We start from the raw sequence: 22,837 nt of genomic DNA on the forward strand, positions 1-22,837 counted from the left end.
TGTCAGTACTTACCCACATCAATGACATATTGGGGCTTCGGTCTCTGCCATTTTACCTCTAAACAGGGAATACAAGCCATGACTCTAGAACAAGCAGGCATCCTGGTGGCTGTAACACTTCTCTTTAAATAACCTCTTTCTAGACTGCTTAACTCGCTTTTGTTGATTTTCCTCCAAGATGAGGTAGGCCAACAAAAGAACCATCTGTGTACCTCAGGCAGCAAGACAGCTACAAATACGAGGTGGAGAGAGTGAGGAACTTAGTTGCCACAAGCATTGCACCCTTTGATGAGGAGCCTGTGCTACCACAGACCAAACCAACACAAGAAAATATTTTCTGATTATCTTCCTCTTTGGTAAGTCCACATTCTATCAGTTTGTACTCACCGGAGTTGATGGAAGAGCAGAAAAATATTTACACGTATCATGACGATAACTGGGTTTTGGAGTAATTCATATTATACCAACACCACTCCTATCCTAAAAGGTAAAAAGGATTAGCAACAAACCAATACCTTCATAAATAACACTCTACTGACAGACACCATGCAAAAAAAAAAAAGCACATTCTGACTTAATATAATCTGTAAGGCTTCCACTATGTAAAGGCATCACAGAACCAGAACAAGCATAACAGAAAGAGAGGAAAGGACCTTTCTGAACTTATGTGTAAGTAAATAACACAGATACATGCAACAAAATAGATTTTTCTTTATTCTTGTAATTGAGTACTCACAGTATCTTTTTTTTTTTTGTACAAAAGTGGATCCAAGTGTAACATAAAAAGCTCAAAAGCTACACAGAACATAGTATGATTATATCTCCCATTGGAGCTTCCTTCCTAATCCTCTTCCAAATCCCTCACGTACAAAGATAAATTCTTGCAATCCTGACATTAGGATTATTCTTGAAGTAAAACATAAGCTGTAATCTTTCTGAAGCTGCCTGCTGCTTAGAATTAGGGCTGATTGTCTGAGCATATCCATACTGCAGGGACCCACTGGGGCTCATCCTGTGCACGATGTACTGCAGACAGCAGCTGAGCAGACGCTTCTTGTAAATTGTCATTCACAATCACGTGATCAAAGAACTGACCAAACTGAGCTTCCATTTTCTTAGCTGATTCTTCCATCTCCTGTAAATCTTCTTCCTGTGAGACAGAGTAAATCCATAAAACTTCAGTGTGGTGTAGACAGTGTATGTAAACATTCCTGCACAGCATCTGCAAAACACCTTGGGCCCCATAAACAAGAGGTGAATAGATAATGTCAGTCTGCTTTATATCATTTACAGTTTGCTATAATAAAGTACCTCTGCTACAGTCAGTTCCAGGTCTCAAAAACTGAGCTGCCTGCCATATGCTTCCCAAGGAAGTACCTTGTGTCTCAGGATACTCCATTTGCCCTAAAACAGTTACTCTAATGATAAGTGCTGGCAGAGAATGTTAGAGACTGGAAGGTAAATCTACAAATGCTTGTGTTCTTATTCCAAATTTTGGTTTATTTCCCCATGTCCATGTTACTTTCTGTCATAGCAATCATGAATCATTTCCACATAGTTATAGACTGAGGTCTACAAAAGGTTAAGATGCTAAATTTGATGATGATTTGCATGGAAACAATTGTGTCAAAGTGCTGTATATATTCTAAATATAAGAGATGCATTTCCTGCAAGCAGGATCTGTGTTTTAGCTACAGAACTTAGTACAGGATTGATACTGGCACTAAGCATACATTCTTATAACTGAAAAAAATAATAATACTTCTGAACAAAGCACATTCCAAGTATTTCAATGCAAGCAGTAAACATATGTGTTGACTCAAATATTGACACAAGACAGCAAAATAAAACAAAAATATGCAAAATAGCTTCTCCTTTAAGACATTTTGAAGCTAAGTGCCTCAGCCCCCTAGGTTACAAATTACAATTGTTATGCTTCAAAGCCAGTCTGGAAAGGGAAAAGAAATCCCAACAAAATTCACAGAAAATAATAAAAATTAGATTTGATCCTAAAGACACAGTAATTTTTTTTTAAGAGTTAACAGCGTAGCATAGTAGAATGCATTATGTTCTAGTAACAGAATCTCAGATTAATAAACTCAATCTCTTTTATTCTCAAATCTCACCTTGAACTTCATGTTCACATAATAATCTGTAATGATCCTGGCATTTTTACGAGTCTGCCTCATGCAGCCTATGCTGGGTGGCTTGATGAATATAATGTAGGGCTTTAACTCATGGGTCCGGGCTATTTGTATACCCTACAAATGAAGAGTAAAATAAAGTTTTTCAAGTGCATTCATCCCTGCTTTATTCCCATAAAAAGCCAGTTGTTTACAACATACTGTGATCCCCAAACCTAGGAGACACTTTTTTCAGGAACACTTACTTGAAAAAGATCCCACTAATAATCCCTGGAGCAGACACTGTTAAGCAACTGTAGCACACAATTACTTAATTCTGCTTGGTAGCCTCATTAGGAGATGCTATCAGTACCAGTGAATGATGGAACAGTGTCACTAACAGATCTCTACAATCAACCACATAAAAGATGCATTTGAAACTTGTTCTTTTCTGACTGTAAGGGAGCTACTTTTGGAACAAGCACCTCTTTATTGTTCCATGCTAGAAGAAAGTATCCTGCTTTCAGAACTCCTTTACTGTGTAACATTTCCTAATGCTAATCAGTATTTTTAAATTACTGCAGAGCAGTAGAGGGAATGAAAAAAAAAAAAGAAAAACTTAAGAAAATCATAGCATGTAAACTTGGTCAAACCACCAGATTTAAAATAAAGTATGCAACACAGCAGTAGTTCTGCTACCTCACTGATCTTACTTCATATCCTTTCCAAAACTTGTCCTTTAAACTCACACCCTAAAAAGAATCATAATGGCACATCTTTCCAAGTGGCAAGATCACACACCCCACACCACAACACGCCTCTTTTACCCCTTTGCTTGAAAATGTAACAGAAGAAACTCAAAGGACAGTTTCTAAGGTGTGACCTCACCTACCTCTTACAGCACTTTCAGTTTTTGAGGAGTACCCCACAAATCTTGTAATTTAATTTTTATTTTAAGCAGCACAAGCCACTCCCAGCCTAAGGCTCAGACACATTGGCTCTGCATAAGTAGAGGGAAATATCCAAGAAATACTGAGTTATGGTGTCACTCTTTACATTCAGTTAGAGGAGATGTTTAAACAGGACAGCCCAAACAGCTCCTAAGTACTAAATATGCAAGCAATTCAGGGAAGGTTAGCAAGGTTTAGCTAGACACAGCTCTAAGTATCTTAGATATTTACAAGCTCAGGCTTTTATTAGCCTTATCTTCATCAGCAAATTCAATGCAAAAATAGAAGGAAAATAAAATAGGAAGAAAAACAGTATCTAAGTGAAGAAGCAGGTTACTGAGTGCTGTAACTTCTGGAGAGAAAAGCAGGCACAAAGGCACACTAAAATTTTCAGCTTTTGCTTGATTACTTTAAGCATTGTTGCTTTTACCAAAGGATGTTGTGAGGTTGCTAATAGAAGGACAGAATTCTCAACAGTAGGGCTTGGAGGACTAATAAATCCAATGCAACAGGTGGCCACGTGAAAGACTAATCCTTACTTTTGAGTAAGTATGAAAATTCATTTCCATACCATTCAAACTGATAATGCAGCTGCTGGCTTGGTAAAAAATGAACTGTCTCAACATACTTGTCACTGTAGTACCACCACCACCACCCCCTAAGACACATGAAAAGAATAATCTATTATTAATAAGCACCATGAGGTACAGTGAAAAACAAGACAAAGCAACTAACACTGTTCCAATGGCTCAAGAATGTAGAGAAAATTATTTTTCCTTCCAGGAGATTCTCTGTCCCTTTATCACTCACCTGAGGTTCTAAATCTATGACACAGATCTTCCCTGCATCAAGGACTGTTCGCACTGCATCAATACTGGTACCATACAGGTACCCTTTGTACTCCCCATATTCCAGCATTCTGCAACAGTGGTGAGGAAGAAGGAAAATGAAAGAGCATTTGAGTTTCAAAAAGATTCCATTTAAAAGTGAAATCTTCAAATACAATCCAGTGCTCAGGACTGAATGATCATAAAACCCACTAAATACTGTTCACCTTTGCTCTTCCCTGCTACACTAGGCACAAAAACCATTACAATTCATCTCCAAAACATGCATTTTTTACTCATCGTGGTTTTATGAATTTTGTGTTTAGAGGCTGTGATTTTACTTATCAATGCTTGTCAATTACATACTACAAATAACTTCTTAAGTCTGAAGATTTCAAGGCGCTGGGCACAGTTCAATGAGTGTCGCCTCTGTAGTGCTGAGCTGGTCTGTCTTAGAGAGGTGATTCATGCATGGAAAGGAGCAGACACTTGAATATTTAGCCCTTACAGTTCAGCTACTCGTGTGTCATCGCTGCAGAGATGCTGCAATGGAGTTGCAGGTCAGGAACAGGTATGATTTACTGCTAAATTTTCAAAAGCAGTCTGGTTTCCTGGAGAGTTAAACTCATAGCTTACAAGCACATCTAATGAGCTCAGGACTAGAGAACCCACTTCCTTTTTGAAGGATTCTGAGATTAATTGTGGAGGAGCTATTTGCAACTGCACAAACACAGTCTTTGAAGAAATAGTCTCAAGTAGTTTGACACAAATTTACACCACACATACATAGTAAAAGTGGAGGAGCCCAGACTCAAGACCAACTACAAAATTGTATTTTCTTGGATCATGTTGCATTTCAGGTAATAAAAATGTAATTCATCTCTCCTACTCACCTGTGACTATACACCATGTTTTCAAAAGTTTCCTTCGATATGTAGTGATATTCACGACCATTCATTTCATAACTTTTCTGAACACGAGTGGTGTCTGAAGGATGATATAACACACAGAAAAACCCCAGCTGCAACTAAATTACTGTAACTTTATTAAGTGAAAATGAGAACTTCATGAAGAACTATCAATCAGTATTTTCATAAATAATAATATTAGTTATTTCCATTTGTTAATCCAGAACAAAAGCCCCATATACTGTAATGGTTTGCCAGTGACAAGTCATCAAAAGTTATCAAAGCACAACTATATTTCTAGGAATGGAAGAGTACTTTAATCCAAGTAGTTGTGATTGAAAGCAATCAGGAACTGCCTTGGAACTGGTTGCACAACTCTTTACTCTTCAGAGGCAATTTTCTTTAAAGTTCATTCAGAAAAATCCCATAAGTTTCCCACACTTGCACCTTCCCCTTATCTGGGATTTTAAGCACTAAGTCATGAATTTTCAGCTAGCTTCAGATACGTAATTTCCAGTTTGGTTATCTAAATTACAAGAACCAAACAGGCACAGGTAGAAATAATTTCAGTTGTTACGTCAGAAGTTAAGCTGCGTAAGTCTCATCTGAGACTAGAAGGTTAATAAGGAAAGCTGCAAAGCCTATTAAGCACCAACTTCTGTTGTCTTCATTCTCATACCTGAGTACTTAAACCCTAAGAACTTGAAATATCTCCAAGAATGTTGTTTTTTTTAAATCTAGGAAAAGCAAGCACTAAAGTTAAACCAAATCATGCAGATAACTTTTCATCTCCATAAAGCTTTTAATGGTTTCAGAAGCTGGAGCTTGAACATACCTTTGTCTGATTTGCCAAAATGAGATAGATAGTATTTTAAGCTAACCCTTAAGAAAGTAAAGAGTACTGCCTTCAATAGAGCTGAAGAAACAGCCATAGAGCAAAGAGTGTATAAATACACAAGGCAAGAGGAAGGTGCTTGGCATTTCCTATTCATGTTTGAACTGGGGTAGTGGAGGGAAGAGGAGAAGCATTACATACGGGGTGTGGCACTTTGAAACTCTCGTGGGTTACTTGTGATCAGCCGTCGCCGTAGCTCGTTCACACCAACTCCTGCGGGACCTGGAGAGTTGGAAGAGCAGCTGGTATTACTGACAGGGTAACAGCAGCTGGGATTACTGACAGGGTACAAATCACTCCACAGCAATATTGCCACACCCAGGAGGCAACTCAGCAGTACTATTTTAAAACAAAAAACTTATCAAATACTTCCAGACTTAGAAAGGACAGTGGATTTGCCTTTACTCAGTTTGCTTTATCAGGACCATAGAACAGGGCAGAACAGCATCTTCCCTTCAGTCACTACAATTAAAGTCTCCTTGAGAGCCTGCAGCCCACTTAATGCAGTATGTTCTATAACAAGCATTATTAAAGGTATCTTTCCATACTGTCCGTGATTGAGATTGTGCTAGTCTGGAGTTAAATATTCTTCTTATTGTCATATCTATGCATTTAACACTGCTTGTAGAAATGCCTCCATGTCAAGAATTTTTCTATTAAGATACCAATGTTTTCTCATCATTTTCAGTCACAGCTGAATATAAAACTGAACCACTTCCTTAATAAAATCCATTATCAACCAGCATTCGTAACTAACTTCTTCTCAGGACTTTATTATTCCTGTTTTTTAACACTCACTATCTCAAGCAAAGAAGATGATACCTTCATTAAACTTTAACCCCAATAGTGGTGTCAAATGACAATAATTCTTGAAGTGAAACCCCTGCTGGAACGTGCCTGGGAAGGGGTGAGCTCTTACCCACGAGGATAATGAGCCTGTGGCGGTCTGTGGGGTGCCGCTGGTACCTGACCACCTCTTCGTAGGGAGCGGCCAGGGCGCTGTAGCAGCTGCTGGGGCAGCGCGAGTAGCAGGACTGCTGCTGGAGGCGGGCCTTCCTGCGGCACAGCCGCATGCTCCTGCGGAACCCAGCTGCAGAGGGGGCAAAGGCACACCGCTGGCAAATACAGCCCACTGCAGGCAAGTGGCTCTGGAGCCCAGAGCGCCTCTTGCTAAGGCACACAACATATATTACCTTTACTGAGGTTTTTGCAAGGTGAGGGTTAGTGAATTTCATTGCTGCACTTGATATGACAGCTTGGTAGAATCTCTGAGCATTAAATGACAGCTACAGAGTAGGTAAAATCCTATTGAAAGTCACCTGAAAATTAGCCTGGAATTAAAGACTTCTGAAAGATCCTCAAGACAAGCTGCAGAGGAAGTTTCTGACTACCTGAGGTATCCCTAGGGAACAGGTCAACTTCTTTTATAGTGTAGGTGGTTCACGCTCACGAGGCAAGTCTGGAACATTTGCTCCCACCTCCAGAACATGTAGTTTAAAGGTCACTATGGTTTAATAACCATAGAGGTAGGTTTGTTTCTCCACTTGACCATCCAACTCTGAAGATTTCACATATAGATGCACTTTTCTAATGAAACCCTCATGATTATTCTCAGTGGATGACAGACATTACTTTTGAGAAAAATTAATCATGAAGTCAAGTTTAAATAGCGGTGACCAAGTCTCCATAGAAACCTAATAGGAAGAAAGATTTAAATGCAGATATTGAGCATTATTAGGAAGAAAGAGGCTTCCTGATGTTTGGAAAACAGATTAAGCTGTATTCCATTTAGTAAGTCTTTAAGTGATGTAAAGAGCAAAGCTTTTTATTGAACTTCATTGAAGCACTCAAACTAGATCAAGCCCCAAACATTTTACTTATCTTTAGTCATTGCATACCAATAAAGACTCGTTGACCAAATTCACCAAATTCTTCCTCTTCTAGAATACAAATAGCCATGAAATGAAAAAGAAAAGAGAAAATTAAAAGCTAGATGGCAAACAATTATTGCTGATCCTAAGGAAAAAAGGAGTTTCAGTAAATATGTGGAAGTGTGATGCTTAATATAATTTTAAAAGCATGATACTCTGTAATATCAAAGTATTTCACATGACCAATGACCAATTGAAAAGGGTTATTGTGAGAAAAAATAAACATAGAACATCTTGGTACTTCCTAAATGAAATTTGAAACTTAAAATTCTATTTGTTTAATTCCCAAGATATCTACATGTCAGACAATGTTTTGAAATTGAAATTAGTGGAAAAAACCTCCACATAATTTAAGCTTTTCAGGTGAAATCTATTTTACAAGAAGTCTTTAGTTAAAACAATAGTAACAAGTCAGTAGCTCAAAATTAGAAACAAAAACTTTGCAACTCGGTTTGTGCCCCATAGCATGTTTGGAAAATGCAACTAGTGTCTGCTCAGATATTTCAGGCAAAATGAAGACCTGATTTAATTGCTTCTTTTTATTCATTGGATCAGTGATGTCTGTGCTCCAACATGTGAGCCTAACCTCTTTCCTCCAATTCTTTTTGTCCTCATTCTCAGGCTGTTCATCATGAAGGCTTTATTATTCAGGTGAGACTTCTAAAACTCTGTATTTTTAAAAAATTAAATCTCTCATAAAAGGCTCAAACATAACAATTTTCCAATAAACCAATGTTCAGAAAGTATAGAAACTATTTGAGAAAGGTGATTTGAAAACAAATCAAGGAAAAGAATGGCGCCAGTGTTTAGCTTTCTTTTCAAAAAGTACTCCTTATTTTCCCTTAACCACCCATGTAGTTATCCAAACTGTGCATTCCATTTATTTTGGCCTTGTTAAAGCAAGAATGAGATACAGAAGACATAGGCATGTCTTTAAAAGCAGTATTTGTTCCAAGGAAAAGCATTATTTTCATTTGCAAAGCTTTGAAATACTTTTAGCACTCTTTGATTTACAGTTATCTCATAAGCATGGAAGTATTGAAACAAAATTAGATGCACCTTTCACATCTATACACTCTTCATTACTTGTACCATTACAATGCAGTTTTATTCCTACATTTCTATATGTACTAACATATATTTCTATATATACTAACATAACTAGTTAATGACTATGGGAAAAACTCCTTGGCACAAAACTGCTCATTCAGGGCAATGTTCAGAGTAATGTTCAGCTGATACATGCCCATCTATCTTCAAGCCTCTTGAGTCATCATTCAAAGATGTTTCAATCTTTCTGCTTTATCTACCCTGTCTGTGGTATGGAATGCAGTGTAGAATCCTACAGGGAACAAGCGATTCAGCTACTGGGTATTGCAAGAAGAGTGGTAGTTCCTGCTAAAGCATAAACACAGGTAAATTCTATTAGATTACTGCTACAGGAGACACAGAAAAATGTTAGTGTTACCTTCTTTAAGCTCCTCTGCAGATTCAGATAAAGACAGATATAAAACAATTAGTTTTGAGAAGAAAGTCTATACTATGTTCTAACAAAAAATCCAACCAGCATTGTCCAGCGCATTTAGGGAATGTAGAAAACAGGTACTACAGACATTAAATCTAAAATATGCTTCTTTGAGCATGAATTCTTAGTTCCCAAAGAATGCAAGAACTGCAGCATCTATTTCAGTATGGTAGTGCAAAATCTGCAACTTCTAAAAGTGGTTAAAGTGGAACATAGGATAGCAAATATTTGCACCTTTATTCCTCTGACTGTGTGGATACAGCAGACAGCTGACTCAGCACTGAGCAGGATTTACAACAGTAATCCCCAAGTGCAGCTATCAGAAACATCCTAGCCTGAAAACAAAAGACTGCCCTGCAGACCTGCTGGTTATGCCTGAAAAGCCTTGGGCATTGCTTGAGAGGTAGAAGAGAACTAACGCATGTGATAAGAGAAGAAGGTGCAGAAAGAACTGGCAAGTAGAGACCTTGTGGAGAAGAGCAAATCTAAGGTAAAATGACACTCTTCATCACAAGATTACCAAATACCTCAAAAGTTTAGCAGTAGTTTTATTTTAGGGGAGAAAAGATTTATTTTAGAAGATTTAAGTTTTGCAGAACTCTCAACGTGGTGTTAATAAGCAGCTGCTTCCTAAATGAAAAAAAAACCAAACAAACAACCAAAACGCCCAGTGTCAGTTTGGTCAAAAAAAGAGTACTTATTGATTGTAATTTTTATATATAAATAATGAATTTTATAAGCATTTTTCTTTCCTGTATGTCAGCCATGCCCACAATCAGGAATGTAGAAGCAGCTTTCCTCTTTACCACATCAACTCCTACAGGCACTGGGGATTCAGGCCTGCATGCTACTGAAGGTAATCCAATTATCTGCTGACATCAGTCCAGCCCCTGCTGTCACAGCTTGCACGGGTACAGCTGACAAGGGCTGGATAAATAGGTCTGCTGCTGATGCACGAGAAGAAACATTCACACTTGTGGGATAAGAGGACAGAAACCTTACTACTAAGGTAATCAGAGAGCAAGAGGAAGACTTAAAGCAACAGGATTTTACATAATGACTTTTCAAGCCAGAATGGCTCCTCCTGAAGCTGAAGTGGCATTTTGGTTTTTGCCACCTGCTTGTTTCTAAGATGCTTGTCTCTGGACACCCTTCTCACAGCAGAACAATTGCAAGGAACTTAGAGTTAGGTCACAGGAACTTACCTGACTCAAATGTTTCTTCATCTTGTTTAGTAATCCAGATAGCAAAGATATTAAAATAAATTCAAAATTTAATTCTTTTCCTTCTAATGAATATCAGAATCAGAAATCAGTTTTCCAGCTTCTGTCAGTCTGTCTCACATATACTTTCCCCAGCTGCCTCTACCTGAGGTGGCAAAATGCAGCTCACCATACTTGAATTAACTGCTTCATCTCTTCACAAAGTCCCACAGGATCACATCCCTCCATGAGAGCTTCTCAATTACCTTGGAGAAGGAGGAATGAACTGCACTGCTTTAGGGAGCAACTCAAGCTACCCATCTTTACACTCAAGTGTCCACAAGCAAAAACCTATTCTTGCTCCTTGCCCTCCCAAGATCAGAGATTTCTTGACAAGGAACTGTGTGGGTTCTCCAACACCAAAACAATCTGTGCCATTAAATAGGCAAAAAAGCATGGTAACTTTACAGCCACAATCTAACACCTGAATCAAAGCAGTTGCATCTCATTCAAGCAAATATTTTTTTGCTGGTCAAAGGACTTGACCATAAGCACTGTACAACAGAACTCCAAACAGCTCATTTTAATACACTAATACTAGAGGAGGTTTCCAGGGTATGAAAAATAGAATTTCTACCATTAAGTTCACTAGGAGAATGAGTGGCCTTATCTAGGAAATGAGGCTTTAAACTAGCTACTGCCTTGAAGCAAATAGAATAATCTCAAGTGAATTCAGTTACCTGCTTCCACACACTTTTCGTCAATCTGCATGTCATCCTCTACAGATCAACACAAGGGAAAAAAAGTCATCTGAATCAGAAAAGCACTGGAGAGGAAAAACACCCTTACAGATCTTACAAGACTCAACTCAGACATCAGAAACAAGATAGGTGAAGCTCAAATCATCTTTAGACATCTTTAAGAATTTTAACTGTTAACTCCAGTTTAGTGATGTTCTTTGTATTACAGTGAGCAAAAACTCTTAAGTGAGTGCTCTGAAGGCAGAGAGACAAATGCATCTAACTTTTATTCTCCTCTTGAAATAATGAAAGGTTTAACATGCCTGTCAATCTGTTTATCCAGTAGATATCTATTTATTAAGTATTACCATGAGGGAATATAATTTTCTTTCTTATAGCTTTTAAATACCTTTCCAACATGCTACACTCAAGGAAAGTATTTTGCTTTTTATTTTTATTATTATTTTTATGGGGAAGAAAAGGAAAGATCAATTAAGTTCTTTCTCAATCCCCAGACTACATCAATTTATGTCCCAGAAATGTGATTACATGAGCTTGGGCAATCTCACGGGCTCACAATACAGCACTGTTAGTGTTTTGTTCTTGCACACCCTTCCAGACAGGCCCTGCAGGAGCTATTTGCCAGTTACAGGGCACTTGTCAGAGTATCTGTCAATCACATTCTGCCCATATGCATCCTTTGAAGAAATACTCTCTCAGAGCTGCTCTAGGAGAGAAAGAAGGAGAAGAAAAGAGAAAGAGGAAATTTTGTCTTTCTTTCCTCAAAGAACCCATTCAAACTGTCACTTCCCTGACAGATAATGCACATCTAAGGTTTCCACTTTCAGACAATGTATGTATCTATTAGGTGAAAAAAGGCTGGATTTCAATTATGTTAAGCACACAAAAATGCCAAGAACTTGGGCTTCTTCCACATGTACTTATCAAAATGCCTAATTCCTGGTAACTCTTTAAAAAGCCTGTAAAACCATGTGTCATATTGGTTCCAGGTACAGAAATGCAATGCAGTCCAGGTGTGATTTCCTACCTTCTTCCACAGTGCTTACTGCTCACAGCATATCCATTGAAGCAGTTAAAATGCAATAAAATTATGGTGAAAGACAGCCTCAGCTCTAGCAAGCAATGCAATCAATGCAAACAGAATCCTAGGGAATGAAACACATGCCCCCTGGCATTTATCATGAGAGAAAAATTTTGTACTTGCATAAAGAGCCATAGAAGGAAATGGGGACAGAAGAAACAGGAAGAACATTCTTTTTCTGGGAATAATTGCATATTTACAGAAAATTATAGTTTGCAGAAGATAATATTTCTGCATTGTTACTATGAATAAATTCAAGGACAGCATAACTTATCTTGGACCTCAAGAAAATAAGTTCTATTATTTTCTCAATAGTTTTGATGGCAAAGAAACATTCCAAACATGGCAATTCTCAGTGGCAGAGCTGGTATCTATGTCCCCAGAAATCCAGGCCAGCACAATTGTCACCTCAAGACTTACAGCCAACTCTCCTTGAGAGAACTGGCTGGCCTAGTGAGGTCCCAGAATGTAGAGACTTTAGAAGAAGTTGAATTCACAGCTTCTCTTATGGTCAGATGTCAGGTACACTGGAGACAACCATCTCCGCCATTGGTACTCCAGGTACAATTATCAGTAAGTTTTTTTTTTTCAGGGGATAGTTAATACAGTTGAAGGTTACAATATGGCTCCAGAAACAATGTCTTTGAACTAAGCTGAACTGCATGAGCTTTTATTTCAGTGTCCCTGCAACAGAGACAAGATCTTTCTTTCCTGCTGTATCACTCAAGTAACTTTTCACTCACACATTGATGATTTGAGACAGAGGTGGGGCTGGAAGGGCTGACACCACCAGAACTCTCGCTGCTTCCTACATAGAAATAAATTTATCACAGTTAAAGAAACAAAACAGTCCACAAGCACATTATGCTCCAGTCAGATTCACTGCTTACATGTACGATTGATCAGTACTCAACTGAGAGAAGACAGCAAGAACTGGAACATTACCAATGTTTTAGCCCACTGCAAAGACCTGACATAAAACCAATCTGCTATCAGAAGTATTCAAATTTCTAAATCAGCAGCCCAGAAGTAATAAGAATTTATACAAAAGTACAGGAAGATAAGCCATACTGTGGTGCAGACTCCTGGAAGTAGAAGAGTGTGCTACTGGTGGGGGTAGTAGTACTGCTGCCTCCATTACTGCACAGAGCTCTTGCAGCCTGAGTCACAACCCAGTTTCATTTCACCTTGAATTATACAGACTGCAGGTAGGCTTATATTTATTATAAAGTCAAGTTTATCATGTGCTAGTGCGTGGCCTTACATTATCCTGAGGGTACCACAGGACATGTGGTTAAAGGATCAGATTGGAAAGTTTGCTACAGCAGTGTAAGAACTCTGATTCTGAATTCATGTAGTGTAAAAATAATGGTCAATTTATGCAGAAAATAATAGGCATGAGACCCTTGTTCTTTCCTGAGTGTTTGGTTTTTTTTCTCTGTTCTTCTAATCTGGTCTACTCAGTTTTGACCAAAGCTGAAGAGGTCACTCATGCAAGGACATCTTTAGTGATGCAAGGCATCACAGGACATCTTGAAAAATATACTATGCTTTAAGTATCCCTATCTTCCCCTTGCTTTTTTTTCCATCATAGATGATGATCATTTAGTAGTCAGGGCCCTCAATTTCAGCTGCTACACTCTCCTAGATGTCTTAGCAACTAACATGGAGACTGGATAAGTGCTGCAAATATCCTAAATGGAAATTTGAGATTATACAATCTCAATGGCAATTTGAGATTATACAAGAAGTTTTCAAAAGCTTCTTCTCACACAGGTGCTCTTCAGGGAAAAATACCAAGAAGTCAGAGATCAGAAAGAGGAAAGATGTTTGTCACTCTGAATCATACTGCTACAAAACTTAGGAAAATTTTGAATAACTGGCTGATTTTTAATCAGAAATCAGGAAAATGATGATTTTTTTACCTTTTAAGAAGATGATTTGAGGGTATGAGTCCAGCACAGGCACTGAGATCGGAAACTTTCCTGGCCTGCCACCAGAGAGCATCATTCTGGTCCACAATCTGGAGTATTTCACCCCTCTTGAAAGGCAAGCCTGCATCTGCACATGGAATGGCAGGATCTTGCAAGGGCCAGTAATCTGCCATTGCTCGCACGTACAGCTAGTAAAGAGAACATACAGGAGTGAGCAGAAGCCAAGTCCAGAATGGACGGAACACAGGCTTTACAATCACAGGGCCAGATATTGCTGCAACTTCAGTCAAATGGTGAAGTCAAGTTTTAAAAAACAGATCAAGCCTTAAATGCTCTCTGTTTATTAAATAAGGAAAAAAAAAAAAAAACATTTATCTCATACTTTATGAAAAGAACAGACCTTCAACTTGTAGATCACTCAGAAAGTGCCTTTATTACAGTTACATTTCTTACTGTCTTTACTGGTTCAGCAACACCACATTGATGACAGCTGAGAGGCAGCCATAGAGGCAAGGTAACACTTTAGGGATTGCAACAAACTTCCAGGCAACACCACAGTTGGGCACTACTGCTACTAGTCTGGGAAAAGAAAAAGAATATTTCTTACTGTTGTTTGGTTGCTGACAGGCCGATCAGAAACTGGAATTAATTTGAACATAATTGTCCCCTGAGAGAGGGCCTAAACGATTAGAAAATAATTAAAATGTGGTTGGTATTCAACACAAATAATCAAACATAGGCAAGAGAGAGCATGGCTTTGAGGATACTGCAATGTTTGTGTTACAGATAGAATTCAGTTAGCCAGAGTCAATGTGACAATACTATGTTTTTTCCAAAATGAAACATCAAAGTTTTGCTAAATATTTTTTTTAATTTAATGCAACATATGTTTCATTGTAAGTATATATAATTTCAGCATTGATTCATACCAAACATTTCTACTGAAATCTTATTTAAATTAGCAGAGAGTCTGGTTAGATGGGTTATATAAAGGGGGAGGAACATAATTTAGTAATTAAACATTCCAATGGTGTTTGTATTTCTTATACCTAGAAATGGTACAACCATGGCAATGGCACAGGTTTGGTATGATTACACACAGAAATACCTCACTGGCTGGCACTTAACAGTTAAGAACCCTGAAAAATTGTGCACAAAATGACAAAACAGGGACACCTCAAAAGATTTCTTCATGAGAATTTTGACAACAGTAATTACACTGCCCTTTTCTTGCAAGGTAAGGTGTGTAGCTTACAAGCTCATTCACTCTGCTTTAGTGCATTTTGTAACATGGACTCTTACTAGAATAGCAGCTTTCCACGACTTTCTTGTGGAATATTTCTGAGTGGCACTTCTAGAAAAAGTTACAAATCAGTGAAGGCTGAATAAATTAGTATTTTTCCCAGAAGCTGCAGATGGAAGAGTAACAGTTAAGGTAATATCTGCCCAGAAGAGAAGTTAGATTTAATTCTGCTTTCATATATTCTGATTTCATGAGCAGTTGAGAACTTCATTCACAGTAAGGAAACAATCTGAATTTTCTGTTAAAAATTCCAGGCTTTCTCATGTACAAGATGTGTAAAAGAGTGAGCATACAAATAATCTTAAGGTACAAAATAGAAAACATATTTTAAAAATATTAAATACCAGAATATTAATGACTTGCTCAGGGTCAAGTCCCTCAACAGGAACTCCATTTACTTCCACCAGTTTGTCTCCAGCATACAGCAACCCTACCATGAAAACAAATATGAAAACAGCAGCAGGAGTTTTATCACATCATGATTTATCTTGAATAGGCAAGACAGGGTCACACAGAAATATCACAGGTTTTAAGTCAGCATTAAAATTTTCCTGCACCATGTATGGAGGAAGGCATTTTGGATATCCAGGAGCTGCACTGCTCCTGGACAGGACTGCAGACTGCTGCAGGTCACAAGGAGCTTGCGTGCTTCAGCTTTCTTAATCCTTCCCACTCCCCCATATGACATCTTTACAATCTGCTGATTATATACCTTAAAATTAGCATAAACATTTTAATGTTGCTCCATTTCTCAAAGTAAATTATGAACAAATTCTGTATTAATAGACCATGAGACTTGGAATCAGACCCCTAAAAACTCCAGGTGCAGTGGGAGGTCCTGGGACTCCTCTCTGTCCTTTGTAGTAAATTCTTCACAATATTGTTTTCTTTTCCGTGTTCCTTTAACTCAAAAATATTAGTCAAGCTAGGAACTTAATTGGCTATTTTCTGCAAGTTGGGTTCTCTTCTCTATACAAAGGCCAGAAAATACTAAAAGGAACTATTTTATAATGATTGCAGATTGAATTTTACTTCTGATGTTTTACATTTTAATTACATTACATTTCCTAAGGGACATGGAACACATTCAATTCTAGGATGACAAAGTAGTAACATTTCCAAGGAAACTCCTTGCAAGATTGCTTAGCTACTAGTGCTAAGCAAGGTGTTTAGTAGAGTAGTGCCAAAAAGTATTATTACATACTCCTTAAAGCCCATTGTCTTTTAGAATCACCAGCTATTGATGTTTACCATTTCTCCATTAGGGAATGTGCTGCATTTCATACTACACTGCAATTTGGGATATCCAGGTATTGGTGCCAAGAATACATAATGAAAACTGGATTTCTTCATCAACTCAGTCTAAACCAGCAAATTAATCTGAAAATCTATGAAGTCAGAATGAAAGTCATTGCAATGCATGACTGCTTACAATGCTGTCCCCTCTGCACATCATCTTGCTCCATAATGGAAGACTAACCATAGAAGCTAAGGTATTGTCTTACTTCAAACATCTTATTTCAAGTTCAGTTTTATGTATCACTTTGTTTCAGGTTCCACCTACCACTTCTGTCTGCCAGCCCACCATGGATCACACGGGCAACCGTTATGTCTCCTGTTATCTCATGGCGTTTAATGGTGGCACCCTGGCAGGAAAGAGCACAGGAAAAACACATCGACCACCAAAGGACGCAAGTGAGCTTCCTTCCATATCACAAGTGTGATCTTCAGGCTGACACAAAGACATTGAAGGATACAGCCTTTTTACCACAACATGGATATAGCAGTAACCACAGAATCGTGGAATAAGCTGAGTTGGAAGGGACCACAAAGATCACTGAGTTCAGCTCCTGGCCCTGCACAGCACCATCCCCAGGAGTCACACCCTGTGCCTGACAGCATTGTCCAAATGCTTCCTGAGCTCTGGCAGACTTGGTGCTGGGACCACTTGCCTGGGGAGCCCATTCCAGTGCCCAACCACCTTCTGGGTGAAGAATCTTTTTCTAATATCCAATCTAAAACCTCCCCTTACCCAGCCTCAGGCCATTCTCTCTGGTCCTGTCACTGGTCACTATGGAGCAGAGATCAGTGCCTGCCCCTCCTCTTCCCCTCACAGGAAGTTGTGACTGCAGAGAGGTCTCCTCCAGGCTGAGCAGACCAAGTGACCTCAGCCACTCCTCACACGGCTTCTCCTCAAGGCCCTTCACCACCTTCCTGACTCTCCTTTGGACACTCTCTGAAATAGTTTCATGTCTTTCCTATATCATGGCACCCAGAACTGCACACAGCACTTGAGATGAGGCTGCCCCAGTGCAGAGCAGAGCAGGACAATCCCCTCCCTTGCCCAGCTGCAGATGCTGTGCCTGGTGACCCCCAGGACACGCTTGGCCCTCCTGGCTGCCAAGGCACTGCTGACTCATATCCAACTTGGCACTGACCTAGACCCCCAGGTCTCTTTCCACAGCACTGCTTTCTAGCACCTCATTCCCCAGTCTGTCCACACATCCAAGGTTGCCCCATCCCAGGAGAAGAATCCAGCACTTTCCCTTGTGGAACTTCACATGGTTGGTGATTGCCCAGCCCTCTCCTTTGCTGAGGTCTCTCTGCAGGGCCTCCCTGCCCTCAAGGGAGTCAACAGCTACTCCTAGTTTGTATCTTCTATAAACTTGCTCAGAACTCTTTGCAGTCCTGTGTCTAGGTCAGTTATGAAGCTGTTGAAGAGCACAGGGCCAAGGATGAAGCCCTGCAGAACCCCACTAGTGACAAGTGCCCAGTCTGACGTAACACTAGTCACTGTAATCCTTTTCGCCCAGCCCATGAGCCACCTGCTCACCCATCCCATAATGTGTTCATCCAGCTGTGTGCTGGACATTTTGTCCAGAAGGATGCTCCGAGAGACAATATGGAAAGCTTTACTGAATTCCAGAAGAATTACATCAATTGGCTTCCCCTGATCAGCTAGCTGGGTTACCTTGTCATAAAAGGAAATCAGGTTTGATAAACAAGAATTTCCCCTCACAAAGTGCTGGCTGTGACCAATGACTGTGTTGTCCCTCAGGTGTTTTTCAATACCTCCCAGAATAATCTTTGTAACTTTACCAGGCACTGAAGTGAGACTGACAGGCCTGCAGTTTCCAGGGCTGTAATGTATTAGTTACTAAGTCCTTCAATGTCTTCAACTTCCATCACACTAAAATAACCTCACTGATTGACAGTTAGAAATCTTTTCTATCTCAAATATTACAGCTATCTTTTCCTAAAACAGATTAGCTAAGCTATACAGTGTTTGCTGCTTATAAGTACAAATTATTACTAAAGAACTCTCCTCCCTTCCTTTCTGTTTTGGCCATGGGAATAACTCTCAATCCAGTTTGGTTTTATCTCATATAATGAAAATACATCTGCCAAATGTTCAAACACTGAGCAGACAAGGTACTGAACAACCTACACCCACACCATGCATGGCTAGGTCCTTTCTCAGGTCCTTCCCAGCCTCAACAATTCTTGTGATCCTGTAAAATCTGGACAAGAATGCACGCAATCCCCATGACATTCCTGGGAAGAAACCAATATGCATCCAATGCACTATTAATTCTTTCTAACTTAAAAAAAATTGACAGACACAAGAAAGGTCCCTCACCAAAGGCTGGTTGTTTTTCACTAAGCAGACAATCCTCATAGCTTCTTCATTTTCAGGTATGTTGTCTGGCAATGGTGGAAGGGTTGGTTCAAAATCTTTCTGGGCCACAGTATCATGAGCAGATAGCAAGGCCTGTTACAAATGGAAGCAAGCAAACCAACCAACCCATAAGCAAAGATCAATAGCAGAGCTTTAAATCAGAAACCAGATATCACTGAATGTGTTCCTTTGTGAACACAGATCCCTTGCATCTATTGACATTTTTTTCTTTCACCGATAAAATCAAACCATGAAAGTTTTAAGAACAGTTCCTCTATTTCTTGTGGAAAACCTTCAAAAGAGGAAAGAAATATTTCTATTTGGAGCTCTTGGGTTAAGAATACAGGTTCTGCAATTTCAAGGAAAATTTGATTTATATATCTGCATTAACTGCCCATAATTAAAAACTTTGTAAGAAATGTGTTTCAAACACAGCTTTAAGTTAAATGCAGCCCACTGCAGGTACTTCAGATACACAGTCCACATCTGATCTCATGATCAGATTAGTTCATCATTAGTAAACTATGTCTCCTCTGGCCCTTTACCAATTCTTGTGAACAGCTGCCCATCCATTTCCATTCCCTCTGCAGAGGGCTCCATGAGCAAACTTTTGCTTTCCTTATGCAGGACTTGCCTTGAAGTGTGGAGAACGCAGAAGCCGTCTTAGCTCTTTGACCTCTCCTGATGGAGGGGCTTCATGCAGCAACTCTACCACCTGATAAATGTAAGAAAGTAAGCACAGAAATGGATTCTAGAGGACAGCTCTACACTGAATGTAAAGGAATGGAGAAAGTGTAAAGCCCCCCCACATTATGTGAATCAGAGGATGTCCATATGGCTTGCTCTAGAACTGGACAATATGACCACAGCTGCACAACACTCAGCCAGGCTTAATTTAGTTCAGGCACAGTGCCATGTGCTCTAAATCAGTTTTTGCTCCCTTCTCTCAACCAATTTCATCACTGGTCTCAGTTTCTCTACTTCGTCATTACCTCTCCCACTAATTAAAAGATTTAGAATTCAGCTATTATAATTAGAAAAATCTGAAAAGCTTTTCAATATCCTCACATCAGTCTGCTTGATTGTAGCCATAACGCTGAACCACAGAGTTACATGGGAAGAAAAATACGTGGTCAGTGATTAAACAATTAACATTTGTGTTCAGTACATTGGCCAGGATTTGCGTAGTCCAGCAGCCACAGCTGTGCCCATTTCTCATGCCATCCCTGCCCCCCCAGTAAGGGCTGTTGAGTAGTTTTACAGATGTGTAAGGAGAGTTTCAAGTTGATATACTGTCCTTAGACCTGAGACACAGAATTAATACCAGAACACTTAACTGCAGCAGAGTGCTTTCATTTGGGTAAGTAAAGCAATAAAGTGTGCATACAATCTCACCTCACGACTCAACGCATGTGCCTGCAGCATGACAGGAGCTGGTCTTTTTCCAAGATACTGTTGGAGGCATTCATAAATCTGTTGCATGCCATGACAGACAAAACAAGGCAATGACATTGACCAGTTCACATGATCGTATAGATACATACATGACAGGCAATGGACAACACTATTTCTGGAAACTTCTCAGTCCAACTAGAGCTCCAGAGTCTGCAATCTCAGTTCTTAATATCTGACACATCTGGAATTGAGCCTTGAACTTAATGTCTTTCCATATTACCAGGTAGCTAGCCAGTTATACTGTAGTTTTGAATTTTCCTAGGAAAAAAGCTGTCTATACAGGTAAATAGCCTGATAATAAATTCTCTGATTTGTAGCCTCTTTCCTTCCTCTAGTTGAAGACATAATTGCTGCATTTAAAATACTCTTATGAGCATTCTTATCCAGTAAAAGCTCCTCTTTAAAAATCAAAGACTTCAAAAATCCTGCTTAAAGAAAGCAGAATTTTTACAGAATTTGTCTCAGAGATAAAATTCTTCTCAAGATAGAAACACCAGTCAGAACTCTGTTCTCTAACAATATGAGATCTTCAATTACACATCAGATGAATGAATGCAAAACAAAACACAGTGCCACAGGCCAAGAAGTGGGATGCATATCCATACAGAAATTTAAGAACAGGAAAGACAACTGAGCATTGATGTGTTCAGTGTCTGTCCCCTGGCCTTAATACAGACAGGTAAAGTAGAAGAGCCTAAATGTCTAGGATATTATGAAAGAGAACACTTTATTTTCCTTTAAAGCATAAAAGATTTCATCTACCGTGACTACTGATGTTAGAACTGACATCAGGACTATCAGCACGTAGTGTAAATAAGCATTTATTGTCCTCATATGACAAAATCAAGCAGCTATTCCCTAGAGATTGTTCTGTAGGTGACCTTGCTGTCCCAGCTGTGAGGCAGCTTACCTTGAGCAGTGCTTGCAGCCAGTGAGATCTGAGCAGCTCATAGAGCATGCCAACGCCATTGACATCCCTCTTACAGAGCAAGCTGAGCTCTTGCAGCGCTAGAGTCAGAACATGAGATACACCTGAGCCCAAGAAACAGAAAAGCGCAAGACACTTCAGTACAAAGAGAACACCAACCAAAGCCAAACAGTGACCCAGACCTTTGAAATGCACCTTTCCTCAATTTGTACTTCTAAGAAATGCACAGACATTTCCTGTCTGATTTGGTTTGTTTTTTCCTGCAATCAACTCTTGCATAAGAGCTATTTTACCATGTTATTAGCCAGCAGGTTAGGTCAATGCTAGCAATTTGCAACTGCCCTGTGAGAAAGCCATGCAGGCAATGTCACATGTAACAGTCTGGGTTCAAGCTCATATCTCCTACCGAAAAAAGGTGAAACAACAAAAAACTCCTTGGCTTTATAACTCAGAAACAAATACCAGGTATTCTCCTCTGATGCTCTCTTAAGTTAACTGCATACCACCACTGAACATCAAGAATCATTCCAATTGTTGAGTAGTAATACTTCAAGACACATTAATCTCTCTCATGACTCAATGGAAGAAGAGTCACAGAGATCAAGGAATAGAACTTTTTGAAAAGAGAAAGAAAACTGAAAAAGAGATGCAAAAGTTACCATTATCTTTACTGCTGACTGTTGGCACCTCCATCTTCTCTTTTATTCAAGGAGATTCCACTCACTTTGAATACTGCATTCACACCACGTTGGTTTCACAAAGAGAGATGATGAACTAGAGAAAAGAGCACCCTCATATCAGAATACTGTGAGGTATTTTACACTAATAAGAAAGCAGAACTCAAAACAAAGGAAGGGGTGGGCAATAATTTGTATTTAAAGTGCACCACAGGTATAAAAAATAAATATATGAGTCCCTCCTGTAAATTCAGCCATCCAGTAGCACCCAAGATGCAGACAGACAAACCTCAACTGCAGTATGGCATGTTAATATTTTTATAGAATTGTCATTTGCTTGCTTCATCATGTCATCAAAACCAGAAAGCTGTTTGGTCCATCTTCTAGCTCTCCAGCCTCTAAAGTGTACCACCATGAGAAATAGTAATTTTTTCTAAAGACTTATATCTTGTTTTATACCCATATAGCTTGGAAAATAATCATATTCAAGAATACATTACATTTAATTCCTCTTAATATTGACACAATATTAAAATTGAAAGACTGGAGTTTCTACTGAATTTTCATTGAGCAAAGACATGATTTTGAAGAAAGGGATCCCTGTCTCTATCACTATTAGATTTTAAGGTCTTTGAAGGATTTCTTCCACAGAGATTTC

At 39.1% G+C, this 22,837-nt stretch overlaps 1 protein-coding gene across 1 annotated transcript; it reads right to left on the reverse strand.

Moving 5' to 3' along the window:
- Positions 1 to 773: 773 nt before the first annotated feature.
- On the reverse strand, positions 774 to 22,216 carry MPP4 (MAGUK p55 scaffold protein 4). Its single transcript, XM_054278454.1, has 21 exons — positions 22,162 to 22,216; positions 21,485 to 21,606; positions 20,515 to 20,592; positions 19,754 to 19,834; positions 19,081 to 19,212; positions 17,005 to 17,086; positions 15,785 to 15,870; positions 14,745 to 14,816; positions 14,129 to 14,325; positions 12,947 to 13,011; positions 12,150 to 12,167; positions 11,102 to 11,140; positions 10,365 to 10,385; positions 9,103 to 9,117; positions 7,602 to 7,643; positions 6,623 to 6,793; positions 5,845 to 5,925; positions 4,794 to 4,887; positions 3,884 to 3,992; positions 2,127 to 2,261; positions 774 to 1,150 (listed from the first exon to the last, which is right to left on the reverse strand). The coding sequence occupies exons 1-21, from the start codon at positions 22,193 to 22,195 to the stop codon at positions 959 to 961; spliced, it is 1,866 nt and encodes a 621-aa protein (XP_054134429.1). The 5' UTR covers positions 22,196 to 22,216; the 3' UTR covers positions 774 to 958.
- Between the last annotated feature and the right edge of the window lie 621 nt (positions 22,217 to 22,837).

This window comes from Melozone crissalis, unplaced genomic scaffold, assembly GCF_028551555.1.
Source record: "Melozone crissalis strain CALT ecotype California unplaced genomic scaffold, PUWL_Pcris_2 ptg000023l_1, whole genome shotgun sequence".
NCBI lineage: Eukaryota > Metazoa > Chordata > Aves > Passeriformes > Passerellidae > Melozone > Melozone crissalis.